Consider the following 15187-nt stretch of genomic DNA (forward strand, 5'->3'; position numbering starts at 1 on the left):
GCCCTATGTTTATTCAAGTATCTCCCACATTCTAGGATGCAGGGGAGTATATTCAGATAGTATGACAAGTGACTGAATACATTAAGAATAAAACTAAAGCTTCTTCACTTGTTATATTCTGTTCACTACCTAATGGAAGAATGCTGTGCAATTACATACTTGCAAACCACTGCCCACAGAGAGAATGTTTCAGGCAGAAGAGTAAAGAGTAAACCAGAACTTCACAAGATTAAGGAAAAATGTGGAATTATTGCTACAAAATGGAGAAGGATGAAGAAACCAAGAAAGAAGCAGTGAACTGGCAAAGTTTTATGTTCCATCTTCAGTAAAAGAAGAGGACACTACAACAGAGCATTCAAAAGACTGCAGCTCCCAAAAGGCCATTGCATCCATATCTGCACAATTAAATCTGCAACAACCTCATAAAATATACAGTGAGGTAAAGACTGCTGAGGGGGAAGAGGACATGAAATGTCTACATCAGAACAGAAAAACAAACAAACTCTATTCTGAACTGGCTTGTTAAGTTTTTTAATTTGTAATTCTTTTATACCAAACTAGAGATTTAACTAAAATCTTATAAATTCAATTTTGAGAGCAATTACATTAAATGTATTTCATCAAGTTACCTTTCACTTTCTTTTATTACTAACCACTTACTTAATTTCTTCTATCAATAAAAGGGGGTCAAATCTGACAGTGTGAAAAATTATGTTTGCAGAAGACAGTATATTCTTATCTTCCTGCCACAACCCAGATTATTTTTTTTTCTTCAACATGCTTAGATGGTAAAGCTATAAAATAATGTTAAAAAATGCTGAAGAAAATCACTGCAGATCTGAAAACTCTTCTGTGCTGGTTGAGGCTGTTTGAACCACATATTAAGTTTTATCACAATGGGTTTGTTTCCTCCATTTCTTCCCACAAACTCGTCTAAAGCAGATAGTGAACAGCAGGCTGAGTGTCACCATGCAAGACGCTTCTCTCCAGGAGGGAGAGTAAACAAAAGAGAATAAAATTCAATGAAGTTTAGACAGGGATGTATGGTTTTTTTCAGAATGTAGGATGTGGACTTTAAAACAAGACAGAAGTTCAAATTTGTCTTTCAAATCAAGCAGTAAACTCCTGGTTCCATTTCAATTCTTTTTTTTTTTTCTGGCTTTGGTTCCCTCATTAGCAAGTCTCTAGCAGATGAGAAAATTCCATTTAAAAGCAAATCTGTCTACTGAAATCAGTCTTCCTTTACCCAAACACTATATAAGCAAGTATTTCAGACATAAACTTTAAATGATATTTTAGTAACTAGGACACAACTCTTCTCTCAGAGTAAAGAGCTGAAGAGAAACAGAGTCAATCACTCACAGATTCAGTAAAACGTGAGATCTGGAGCAATTCCCAATCCTCAGTTGTTCTTAAAAATATGGAGATTAGTTTCTTTCAGCTGTTTTACTGAATTTCTGCATTTTCATTTAAATTACCTCCTAAACTTTAAGTTACTGGCTTATTAATGAAAGGTTTTATGTTTCAGAAATTTAAACTAGATAATGTTTGATCACAATGAATATGCCCATCTTTTATAATGTGTATTAGAAAAAGATTTCTGCCTATATCCTGTGTATCTGACCTTCACCCACCCTCAAAGGTTTAAACTTTTGATGTGGTATCTGGGTATAAAAGACAGTGTGGATACAAGATGCTACAGAAATCTGTAAAAACATAACTGCAGAGCCATGAGGAACTCTGGCATGAGAAATGATTATTTCTGAACAATTTCCATATGAACTTCACACAGGATAACAGAGTGAAAGCTAAATCATCTCAGCATACCTACAGATTTTCAGAATGCCATATCCATATGTAGCTTGTTATCTGCATGTTCAAGATGCAAGAATGTTATCTACATTCTTCAAGATCAGAATCTGTAACAGAACCTTATCTTTAGCACTCTTCTACACCCTTACAGAGTTTGCCCAGGACACTTTCTGAACAGGTATCCTGCTCCTGGCAGCTCACAGACATCCAGGACAGCATGGGTACACATTCTGAATCCTAATATTGCCAGAAAACTGAAAAACCCAAGTCTGGACAGCACTGCCTAAAGGCCACTGGATTTACAGGACACTTTTCTGGAGAAGGCAGAGACTTATCTCTGCCTTTCTTTTTTTAATAACAAGAACACTTCTGAAGGCAGCTGACTAAGCTTAAACAGAACAAATAATTATTGGGCATAAAAGGGCTCTGTTAGTTGACTAATATTTTGACATAGTCCAAGTATTACTTTGCTTTAGAGATCAGATCTTTAAAATAAATTCCCATACCTAAAAGCAGGCACAAGAACTTTCACAAGTTCTCCTGTTACATCCACCTAGCAGGGCCTTCTCTTCTACAGATGAAATGCCAAATCAGTGGTTAAAAGCCTGAGACAGGTGGGGGAAGACAACCAAGAAAATCCTGAACATTACCTTAACTTGGCAATGCTGAAGCTTATTTCTGAAAGATCCCTTATTTCCAGCAATAAAACCTACAGAAAGCCTGGGAAACCCCAACCCCATATGAATATTAAAATAGGGCAATGTTTGCAGTCCAAAATCATGACAAACATAACCAAAGTGCTGTCAATTCTAGCAGAACTAAGATCCCAAATTGTTTCACTTCATCACAAGCATCCACAACATACACTCAAGTTGACATTTATTTACCAAACTAACAAAACAGCAAAAAATAAACAAAATCAAGCTTTTCTAGCATTAGTTGCTGCTATGAGGTCACAAATTCCCTTCTCACACAAGCACAGCAGGGCTTGTTTAACAAAGATATACACAAGACTCAGTTTTCCCTCTTCCAGTGAGCTTTCAAAATAGTAATTTTTAAAAGCAGTTCTTCTGAGAAGGGAATTAATTTCTGATTATTGACAATATACAGTTTTAGCTACTACTATTTTATGATGCATGGGAACACAACTCCTGTGAATACCTATAACTTTAGATATTCACAAAAAGCAAAAATATAAGCTAGCCCAGTTGGATCTCTTTATTTATAATAGAAAGATGATGAAAGATGGTAATAGACAAACATAAAATTACTGTCTGTGGACAAAGACCTCTTTTGGAGAACCTGAAGTTCATCTGCCCTACATAAAACCCACTCTAAAACAAGGAAACTTGTAAAGGAGGTTGAACCCACTGCTCCAAGGCAGATCAAAATATTTTGCTTGTGCTACTTTGCCTAAGGGTTACTACAAAATATCTTTCTTTCTTGACAGAAGGGGGCTATAAGGGCCAGAAATTACATCTGGTACAGATCACTAATGTTTCCCAAATATCTGCCTTTAAATCCATCCAAGTAACACAACCCTAAACTGCAGATCTAACTCCTTGCTACATGTGAGACATACACATGCATTATTTTGGTTAAGCAGAACACTGAGCAGAGCAAGAGAAAGGCTAAAAAACCCCAAACAAACAGTGAAACAAACAGCAAATTCCTTGCCAAACCAACCTACAGTGGTAAATACAGGAGGAGGAAAAGGAAAAGCTGAGATTTTGAATCATTTAAATCATGACATTACCTGTGCAACAACTGACAATAAATCTGGTCAGCTTATAAAACCAGAAACTGCCATTAATCTCTCAACACCATCTGCTGCTGACATGTAAAGGGATGTTAGTTCTTCCAAAGATGGCTTACTCACCACTTTACTTCATCTGTCATGTCCACTATAATGCCCAAAAGACCAAAATAAAAAAGCTCTGGAATGCACAAACCAATGAAAAATATGAAAAAATGCAAGAGATGCCGACATTCTTTGAATTGACTTAGCTACATCTGGTCAGCTCTTTTCTACAGAAACCTGGCTCAGGGTTCAGAAGCAGTCAGAAATCAATAATATGCTAAGTGTTATTCATAATGAAAAATAATGAAATTGAGAACAATATAGAAAATCATTAACATGCCACTGTATGCATTCACAAGACATTTATATTTTGAATGTCCTCTATTGTTCTGGTTCCTTATTCTAAAATAAACCAGACAGCAGAACCCAAAGGGCAGCACACAGCACAGTGCAGAAACAGGGTAATACAAAGTAGCATTCTGGAATTGCTTCTAAAATATGTGGAACAACACACCAGTACTGGACAAGCTGAAATTCAAAACAGAGCAGGTTTTTGAGCAATCTACACAATGACCAGTAAGAGAAGTCCATGATCCGTATTTCTGTTATTATGGCAGAATCTAGCAAAACAAGTAGGCAGCAAATTGAAGTGAAAGAGCTGCTTTATTGCCCTGTTACTTCAGGTACTGGATGCAAGAAGCTCACACTGGCTCAAAAAGAAGCTGAGGCCTCCTTCCATGGATTCAGCCATCTAGAGCCATTAAACACAAAGTCACCAGCTCCAGAAACCTCTGAGTCACAAACTGCTGGAGGCTGAGTAGATCCAAAAGGAGCATCACTGTGATTTGCACTATCTGTATTCCCCATTATGCCTCCTCCACTGAACCCTACCCCGAGCTGAGGTGCTGAATTAAATGGCCCCTTGATCCAACCTTGGTAGTGCTATTCTTAGACGGTATTTTTGTCAACACTTCAAGATATTACTTCACATACTCCATTTGGATTCTCCCATCAATGTGTTTATGAAGAGAGAGGACAAAAAATGTATTTAGGGAACATTTCTTGAGACAACAGTTTTATGTAAAAAATGCACTCAAATCAGCCACTTTTACATACAAGAACAGGAAGTCTGGTATGGAAAGCCTGAACAAATACTCAGGTTTTCTGCAATTAATTTTGTAGCCACTCTGAGAATACTTACATCTTCTAATCTCCCCTCAAACCAGTACAATGCCGTATGCTTTTTAGTGCTTCTTAAAGAACAAGTGGTTCTTTAAGATACTTTCCCAATGAGGCATTAAAAAAAAAACCTATTTAAGTACTGAAGTAACAATTACTGCTGCACATCATGAGCTGCTTAGCACTAACAAGTTCTCATGGCTTAGCTAAATTTAATCTTTTACTAAGGGCTAATGCAAAACAGTACTTCAGAAACTCTTCCAAAAAGGGTAAGAAGTCATTTCTATTGTCTCTGAAGAGATTTCTAGGATTAGTCCTTCTCCTTTGGGATCCTGGTGACATCAGCCAGACAGCCTGTGTCATCACTTGCCTGAAAACAGGATCTGATACCTCAAGACAGTCTATTAAAAAGGAAAACATAACTGGGTTAATTTTATCCTACAACTACAGATCCTGACCCCTGTGGCAGTTTAGCTGCACATTTTGTCACAAGTACAGTAACTGTACTTTACCAGGAATTCCTAACAACTGATGATAAGAAACAATCAAGTCTTTCTCCTGAAAACACATACTTATTTTACTTGTTTTTATTTTTGAAATTAAGACAAAATGAGCAATCTTAGGGTCTGTCTGTACCATCTGCAATGGGATAATAAAACATTCAATGAACTCAGTTCTCCAATATTATAAAGTGAACTTGTTGCTTTGTGCTGGCCTCTACCTAATTAGATGCAAACATCAGAGAAATATCATCACCTTCAGTGGTCCCCAGCTTCCTGTATTTAGTTACCACAGACACTATCAGAAGATCATCCTCAGACTGTTTCAGTTTTACCCCCATTGGGTTTTTAAATCTTTGCCAGTATGTAGATATTGGAAATAAGGGAGCTAGCCAGAAAGTTTTTCTCTGTGAAGGTGAAATAGCAACATAAACATATGACAAGGACTAGCGGAATTTCTCCAGCAATTTGCAATTGCCCCCCATGTAGCTACTGCAAGGTCATTATAGGCCATATCCTGCAGAGAGAGAGTAAAAACCTGCCAAGTTCCTGGTATAATACTAGACGAGAACTACATGAAAAGTGGCTAGGAAGCTATGTGGAAGGTAAAGTTTTTGGATCATGTACATGTATTACACAGCTGGAAAGCTTAAACTAGCAAGTAGAGCAGATGTGGACTTCCAGGTTTGTTCTGGACACAGTGCTGCTTGCTTTTGTGAGCTACTGCACCCGTGTTGGGAAGCCAGGCCAGGAAGCCCAGCCAAAAGGGCAAACTGCCACTTGTAAGCCCATCCCAGCTTGTGCAGAATGAGCTCAGATGTGCCAGGATCACAGACTGGGCTGCTCCCACGGTCAGAGAGCACAGACCTACCCAGGGACCCCCAGCATGGGAGCTGCACATGTATGTACTCCCTGTTTCCTGTACAGAAACCCTGCATTGCTCTAGGGATCATTCGGGGATTACTTCATATTAATATATGAAATAAACCTCTGCTGTTTTCCTCCAAACAGGATTGCTTTAACACGAGCAATGAGTAAGAAAATCTAGTGAAAGCAGTCAGGACAAATCCCAGTTCCAGGATGGCGCATGAGCAGCTCCAGGAGCCCACTCTGGATTCTGGCATTGATTCAAACCTCTAACATGTGATACCCAGCACCCATAACCCAGAATGTCCAGGGGTGCACTGCCTTGGCTTTAGAGTTGTGAAACCAAGCCTTATCATGAGAGGCCTGGATTTTGAAATAAACTCCTCAGGTGGAGACAAGAAGGGTGAAAAGAGGGAGAGGAGGAGGAAAGAGGCACAGGTTGGACCACTTCATCTCCTTTACCCTGGGAAAATGAAAGCAGTACAGCTGTTTCTCAGAGGCCTGGAAAAGCTGGTGGTTATCAACAGAAATCTAACATGAGATCTGGGCAGATCACATTTACTCCCAGCTGAAAACTAACTCACAGACAATGTTTTAAATAGCTTTCATTTCTGTTAACAAAAGATGCCCAAACAACAAGAAGCCAACAGCAAAGCACTGGAACATTTGTTACACGATATGCCTCTCACCTCAGTGCAATAGTAATCTGCTGTGTCCATCAGACAGAGATCTAATTACCCTACACAAAAGGCAGCATTTGAAACATGGTGATTTTTGTTAAATCAAAAGAGTAAGAGGCTGGACAACAAGAAATTGAGAGAGAAACCAGATGAAAAATAAAACCAGGCAAACAGGTTTTGCATTAACATGTAACCTACAACAAACAGGTACCTGAGTGCAAAATGAATCAGCTTTTACTCTAAGGATATTTACCTAATTTCCACTTTGCAGCCACAATCAGCCACATAAAACCACAGTATTATGCACTAACATTAAGGCTTTGGATGCTGGCCATGGAGTTTCAGGCTAGAGCCTGAAACCAAAGAACACTGATACTAAGACATTACAGTTATCATCACAGAAAACACATGTATGTCACAAGCCTGACAAGTACACACAGACAAACATTTGAAAAATCTCCTTCACATGTTCCCTCATATTTGCTTTTCCTGCACAGTTGCAAATCCTCACTGTGAAAGAAAAGCCCCAGGTTTTTTTACAATCAAGGAGTTATAAAATAACATCTTGCAACCTTTAAATGCTTCTCCTTTTGACCTTTGTGCTTTAAAGTGCACTATGCTAGGAAAAAAAGAAGCCAGAAGTGTGACCCCGTGTTTCGAACTCTCTGAAAAGAGCAGGGTTGCAGTATTGCAAGGGCTGAGATGGAGCAGGGGGTTGCCTCGATTGAGTGGTTTGGTAGCTCAGGGGTTTGGCACAGGAGCAAATAACCCTATCACTCTGCAGCCACTGAGCCCCAGCCACCCTGGGAAACAGTGCAGATGTGGTTTTCTCCTGATCATTTCTGCCCAAAAGACAACTTAAAGCCGGACAAATCTTTCTTTTCATTTTAAAGAACTGTGCACCAGGAAAAATGAAATGCCATACTCAATGGACAACCAGTGTAAAGGGCTTCAGAATCAACTGCATTTGTTGACATATTCAATGTCACCTCCTCCTTCTGAAAAAAACAAAAAAAACAAACCCACACAAATATGCTTCAGTTGTCAATGCTATTAAACATGCCACCTTTTAGTCAAATTTATCCTTATTAACAATGAGCTGGACAAAGCATTACTCAAAATATCAACTCTGCCCATACCTTTTACCCCTGACTAATGATTCAGGAAAGTCTGAACCAGTTAGTGTTAAAACATTCTCCTTAACTAAATTAAAGACAACAAACTCTTGAACAACATTCCTGAAAATATGAGTATTGATAATTTTAGCATAAATCACACATTCAAAACCATAAACAAACGATAAATATTTCTGATACCTAGAGACACATTTACCCAGTTCTGTGAAATCATTTATTATTTAGTTTTATTGAAAAGAACGGCAATTAAAATCAGCAATACAGCAACTCTGTTTCTTCTCTGTATGTGTGACCTTGGAAGAAAGTAACAATCAACAGGGCTGTGTTAATGGCAGGACTGGATGGTCTTAGAGACATTTTTCAGCCCATGAGTCCATGATTAACTGCAGCTGACAGAAAACCATAACATAGGTTCTGTGTTTAAGGTGTGCAAAACCAGGACCTTTCAACAATGCAAACCATTCATTAACATTCACCATTGTTATACAACACCATTCTGAATTATTCACTGAGAAACTTAATATACATAGAAGTATCCCTGCTATGTAGGGTTTTTCCTCTGAGATAAAGTTATTGCAAACCACATTCCTTTAAATGGAGTCTTGCAATAAAAGCTAAATAAAGGGGGGAAAGGGTTCCCAGCAGAATTCTTATTTACAACTTGATAAGACAAATTAAAAAAGTTTAAACATTTCTGCCAATGTTTAAAAGAAGTAAAAAACCAAAGAGCTTGACCACAAAATTAATGACACCAAATACAAGACCTAGATATTTTCAATTAAAATAACTCATTGGGTTATAGCAAGCAAAACCAGCTCTTTTCAGATCACAAATAGGCAAGGGGACTACGTTCCAATTGCCAAAATCTGATGGCAAAGAGGCCTGCTGATCAGCCAGCTGACTGCTGAGTATGTTTTTCTTTTAATTCAGAACCAGAAATAGAGAAAAAGGAAGGTTTCTTTTCTGAAACATCTGCTTATTAAGAACCCATAATACCTCATTCTCCAGGAGTATAACGATCACCTCTACCTCAGTTTCCTTGCTCAGGTGCACATTGTGACTAAGTCTTGGCTACAAGTCTAGAGGAAATTTCTGTTTCATACATCACATACTTCCACATGCCCTGATTTGCTCTGGAGACTCACTTTACTGATATGGAAACTGAATTTATGGGGTATTCCTATCCTGGGGAAGAAACAGGAACTAGAGTGCATCTGTTCTTTTTTTGAGACAAAGAGAGGCATAGAAAATTACTCCCCCCATTTGTGAGGCACCTACTAAATGCCTGAAGATGAGCATACAAACACTGAAACTCCTGTATGATTAATAAACCTCACAAAACACAGAAAACATTAAAAAAAAAAAGTACTACCTTCTTTTCAGTGGTGCTTGAAGTCTTTGACACTAAAGCTGTTTCAACAAGACCCTGCTCAAGTAAGGAGTCATATTTTATGCTTCTTTTTCTGCTTCTCCTCTCCTTGTTTGCTGGCTTTTGTTCATTTTCCTCTGACTGAGACACATCTGCACCATTGTCTCCGCAAATGGAGGACTCAAAAAGAGGCTTCCCATTCATGTAGGTTTTAGTGATTTTCAGCTTTATTTCTGGAGAGCCATTCTTGATAGGAGTAGTGTTGGGGGGTGTTCCAACTCCCTTTATTTCCTGAGGTTCAAAGCGCAGCTTGGCATCCTGGGCCCCGGACTCGCCATTAAACACCCGGGAGGTCAGATCTTTCAATTTATCAGCTGGAATAAATGGAAGAGTCTCATGGCCATTATATTTTTGCACGACACCTTCCTGTAGAGTGGCAGAAAGTTGTGCTTTGCCCAAGTAGACGGAACATTCACGATTCACTTCACAATTCTGAGGTTTCCCGTTGGTATTTCCAAGGATTTCTGGTACCTGCTTCATTTTGATGCAGTTAATTTTTTGAGTTAACAGTTGAGAACTTCTTTTGATGCTAAAGTCCATTCAGCCCAGATGTTTCCAGTCTTACACTGCTATATTAAGACAAATAGACAAAAAAAAATTTTAACAATAAATGTCAAAAGCTATTAAGTACTCAGATAGACATCAGCACTAATATAAAACTCGATGTACTTCATTAGACTTTTACTAAAAAAAGCTTTGTTTACAATCTTCCAAGGCAAAATGCCTCAGTATCTGTTAATATGCATTACAAAAAAATTCCAAGAAAAACAGATCTATTAATCATCAATTTTATTAAATTGAAAGTGGAAAGCAAAACCACAGCTTTCATTTTAACAATTTGTTAACCATCTACAGCATGAGTGTTGCTTACAATAGCTACACAAAGGTACTGCACTATATAAAACAAGAGGTTAGACCTAAGTTAATATCATTATTAAAAACATAAACCAGATGACTTTATCTCCAAGAGGCTGTGCCAGCACAGAAAGCCCCCAGGCTGTGTTCCTGTAGCACCTACACTATGGACAGCAGCATCACAGCTTCCCTTCCTCCCTCTCCAAACTTCAACCATCCATCAAAACACACCCCCTGCAGAAACACCACAGCTCAGACAGTCTCCAGACATTTCTCAAAGCATTCTGGCTGTAAGAATGAATAAAGAGTGAGTCTTTTGGGCCGGGAACACCAGCCTCCTGGGAAACAGCTAACCCATCAGGCTAGTGACCATACTGGACAAAATTTAAATGATCAAAACAACTCCTGGAATTTCAGATTTTTCATGGCAGCAATATCATCTAACACCCACTTTTCATACAGAAATTTGCAAACAAGCTAAAACTGCAATATTTTCTGCCCTAAACAGGTTCTACAAGGGTTCCAAAAGCTAACCCTGCCTATTTCATATTACACCACTGTAGCAAACAAATCAGTCTGGCAGAATGACTCCTTTGTGCTCCTAAAGATGATGGTTTCAATTTTTAAAATTCACCTGCATAGATTCTTCATATAACTGGGTCCAGTATATACACAATATAGAAAAATACACCATCAGAAATATTATGAAAGCTCAGCACAATAATCATCATATCCATGCTCAAGGTAACCAATTTCATGTATGATTAAGTCCAAGGACTGTCACATCGAATCAAAATTTCATCAGATCTTGTCTCACGTGCTCCCAAAAAAGTGCAGCAAAAACCATGATGAATAACTATTGAATTGTCAGTTGCTATGGTAGAAATCACTTCTGAATCTCACCTTGTTTATTAATGCACACAGTTATAATGCTTACAACTGGCATATTCCTCCAACTTGCATTTTTGATAGCTCCTACATCAGGAGTAGCAATGTAAACATGTTCATAAGTGAGCACTGCTGCAGCCTGCCGAAGCTTCTTAAGGATGTCAAGCTTGAATTCAAAGCAGTTGACGAATATGAAACCTTTTCATTTACAAAGATGCGGAAAAAAATTAAAAATCATTAACTCCATCTCTCCTTAGCAAGTGGTCCCATCTCCCTAACACGCTGCTTTAAAATATCTACAAGATAAAAGGGTGTCTTTCCACACAAGCTATCTGGCATTAAACAAGGCAAGGACAGCAAGTGTACCTGAACTCCAAGTGTATCTGCAAGAGAAAAAATTCTCATTTTTCTTTAGCCAGATGAAATCAGAATTATCAATAAAATCTCTGATAAAATGACCAGAAAGCAACCAACTATATTAAGTCTTCTTAAGAGGAATCAGAGATAAAAGGAAACTCAAAACTCAATCAGAACAGAATAAATGACTAAACCTAAAGGGAACTCATGTCCTTTCACAGTATATTTTCTGAAAACATGGACATGAGACAAATTAGCCCAATTAATAACACGGCAGTGTTTCATGTGTGATTCAGCAGATTTAACTGAAATCACATTTCTCTTAAGAAACAACTAGTGACAAATTCTATAAATCTCTGGGCAAAAGGCAAACCTGCTGGGAAGCATATCACACAGTTACAGAGAGCAAAAGTCCTTAGAAAACCCACCAAAACCAAGAACAAAACAACCAAACCAGCGGTCTGTTGCTAAATCTGTACTTCCTTGGCAGGGATCCCTAAGGGAGCAAAGCAGAGGTGGGATTTGGGCAGCCGAGTTCCGAATTCCCTGCGGCCGCTGCGCCCTCCAGTGGGAGCCGGGCTCGGCGCGGCTCCTCCCGGCCCAGGAGCAGATTTAGGATGGATCCATAAACCGATCAGGGCATGGATGGATTTCTGCATCGGGCCAGCTGTATCTTCTAATCCACACTGTGCTGCTGAATTATAAATCTTACTCTCATCACATAGGTCGTGAAGCTACAAAGTCATCAAGCTTGAGGCACGCCTCCAAAAAAGCAGTGAATAATCCAGTGAGACTCTTGTTACTGGTGCAATCCATCTCAGGACATTGATGAATTAGAATGGGTATCTTAAGAATGTCAAAACATAAAAATTGGCATAGTCACAGAACAACTTAGGCTGGAAGGGATTTCCTCAGATCATCTATTCCCACCCCATGCTTAAACCTGATCAAACTTCTCAAGGCCTTGTCTGAACAACGACCCGTAGATAATCAACTTAAAAACTATGGCTTAAAAAAAAATCAAGTTATTGTCTTTCTAGCTAATAAACCTAAACGTATACACTCCATATCACAAAAACTAAACAAACCAACCAACAAAAAAAACAAACCAAACCAAACATACCAATAAGTGAAAGACCCTGAACTTATATAGCAGTTACCTTGATTTGCTAGATCTATCTGAAGATACACAGATTTCAAGAACTTCAGTGAGTGAAGGTTCAGTTAATGACTCTCACTAATACAGGTCACTAAAAACAGCTGAAAGCACTGAAAAAGGCTTCTCAAATCACTGAAGCCAAGAGACAACAAATCCAGGAGTAATACTGGTAAAAGGAGGAAGTTAATGTACCCACAACAATTGTAAATGGGAAAACGAAGACAAAGGCAGTAATTTGAAACTGTACAATATCAGAACCAGGAGATACAGATTATAAAACATGGGAAATAGACCATGTTTGTACAAAGATTTAATGGAACAAATGAGTAGAGGCTCAAAGTAAGAGGCAGAATAATGGGCTAAGATAACAGATGCAGGTACCTAACAGAAAATATAGTCCCATGGGGAGATGAGACATCTAGACAGCAATTTGCAGGTTAGTCACCATCTCTAGGACAACCAGTGGGATTGAAATTAGTGAAACACATCTCAGTCTTCCTGGCAAAAAATAAGCTACATTGTGGAGTCTGGGTAAAAGAAAGAAAATCTACACATGGGAATAACAAAGGGTTTCAGGGAAGAAGATCAAAATTGAAGCCAGGTACATTTTGCTATACAAAACTTCACAGCGACACTATAAGAAGAAGAAAAAGGACCAGGCCCTTTGTGAGAGGAGGGGACAGAGCAGGAAAGAAGGGGCAAGGAGAAAATAACCACCAACCAAGCAGTGCTGCTGTGAGTCTGGAATTAATGCAAGGAGATCTAGAAGACAAGACATGAAGGAATGAAATAAGATAGATCACAGACAAGATCTAGTTGATTCAAGTTGTAAGAGTAAGGTCCTGAAGCAGCTGAGCATACAATTAGATTTGGAGCTAAAATCATGCGCACTCATGCTGGACCACGGTATCACACAGGAGCAAAAGCAATCCCTTATCTTTTTCTAGATGACTCTGTATCCATTGAAAAGGCAAGTGGGGGGAGGGCAGGGAAAGGAAGGGGACAAAAACATCACACGCTAGTAGCAGCTAATGAGCTTAAGCCAGTATCGTCCCATACTGAATGTCTGGTGACCCAACAAGCACCATTTTCACTAACAAAGGGGAAAAAACATTATAACCAGGAGTCTGCTGAATAAACATGATATTTTGGCTTGTGAACGAATAGCTTTCAGTATGGAAAAGAAGATTTCTTATCAGATTAAGGTCTCTAGAATTTTTAATCAGACAATGACAACTGGACAATCCTTGCAGTGGCTTTGTACACATGTTCATACTAAAAAAACAGGTTCTATATAAGGCAAACTATCTTGCAGACATTTTAAATCATGCATTAATTACTTGAAAGTTCATCATCTGACAGGAGTCACGAGTCAAACGCAGTTAGTATGCATGTCAGATTCCTCCTTCACTGGCCAAGCCACTATCATTTATGGATATTTATTAGCCATTTCTTCCACATCTGCTGTAATTTCAGAGATGCTTTTCCGGTGTGTCAGAAAGAATGGAGTACTCCATTCCTTTCAATTCTGCCAAAGGGAGGGACTTGAGTAAGTAACCATCAACAAGCATCTCTATTAAATATCACTTTTGTTTCATCTAAGGGTTTTCTTACTCTGGTGAATTACTTGGGGCAGGCACAGGGAGGTGGGGGAAAGAAGGGAGGATGACAAACTTCAATACAAATTCACAGTAAGAGAACTTTATCCATTAAAGCTATTTTTATTACCTACAAATCAGGCTTTCAGCTGGCACTAAAAAGCTAATAGTTGGCTGCTGCTTTTTTGTGTTAAGATTGCTTTCTGGTAAGTGTTCTCCATTGTGTTATCAATTTCAAGACAAAAGGTTATTCCTATTTTCAGATCAGAATGAGAGAAAATACTTAACGAGATTAAGAAGGTTACAACACTTTTTCTGCTAATACATTTGAAAAGTTGAGTATACTTACTCATATTATCTTGTATAAAACCCCTAAAATATCAAATAGGAGTAGATGACTATTTACTCTTGTGTAGTACACTCTAATTGTTCTTCACTGCATTAAAACAATGAAAAATTAACACAGGATCTAAATATAATTTTATTTTAGAAGAAAACACAACTAAAAATTGCATTGCAAGATTGGCCAAAAGTTGTCACAAACCAGTTTTAGCCAGAAAATTCAAAAACAGTATCTCTCATGAAGAAATCCTTTACTGTAGTAGCTGAGATAGAATTGCAAATAAATATACCAAACCTTTCTAAAAATGTATGAATCTTAGGAAAATTATTTAAAAAGCACCCCTCCAAAGGAGACGATTTTTAATGTAAAAGCACCTGAAGTAAAGACTTCATTAATATTGCAGAAGATATAACAAGATAAAGGACATTTTGCAAATTCTGTGGAAAAAGTTCGTGTACTTACAGTTGCACTTACTACCCAATATTACCTACAACCAAATATTGTTCTTGGGGGAAAAAAAAGTATCTATCTTTTAAAATTTGTTTTAAATTTGTTTTGGATTTGCTTTTTTTTTCCCCCAATG

General features: G+C 38.2%; 1 protein-coding gene across 4 annotated transcripts in view; it reads right to left on the minus strand.

Annotated features, from left to right (window-relative positions):
* NSD2 (nuclear receptor binding SET domain protein 2) overlaps positions 1-15187 on the minus strand; it is a 74736-nt gene that overhangs the window by 50680 nt on the left and 8869 nt on the right. For all 4 annotated transcript variants that reach the window (XM_058024022.1, XM_058024021.1, XM_058024024.1 and 1 more), the window contains exon 2: positions 9348-9973. In XM_058024022.1, the coding sequence (XP_057880005.1) occupies positions 9348-9944 (597 nt within the window). In that variant the 5' untranslated portion in view covers positions 9945-9973. The remainder of the gene's footprint in view (positions 1-9347; positions 9974-15187) is intronic.

The sequence above is a fragment of the Melospiza georgiana genome, chromosome 5 (genome assembly GCF_028018845.1).
Source record: "Melospiza georgiana isolate bMelGeo1 chromosome 5, bMelGeo1.pri, whole genome shotgun sequence".
In the NCBI taxonomy this organism is placed as follows: domain Eukaryota; kingdom Metazoa; phylum Chordata; class Aves; order Passeriformes; family Passerellidae; genus Melospiza; species Melospiza georgiana.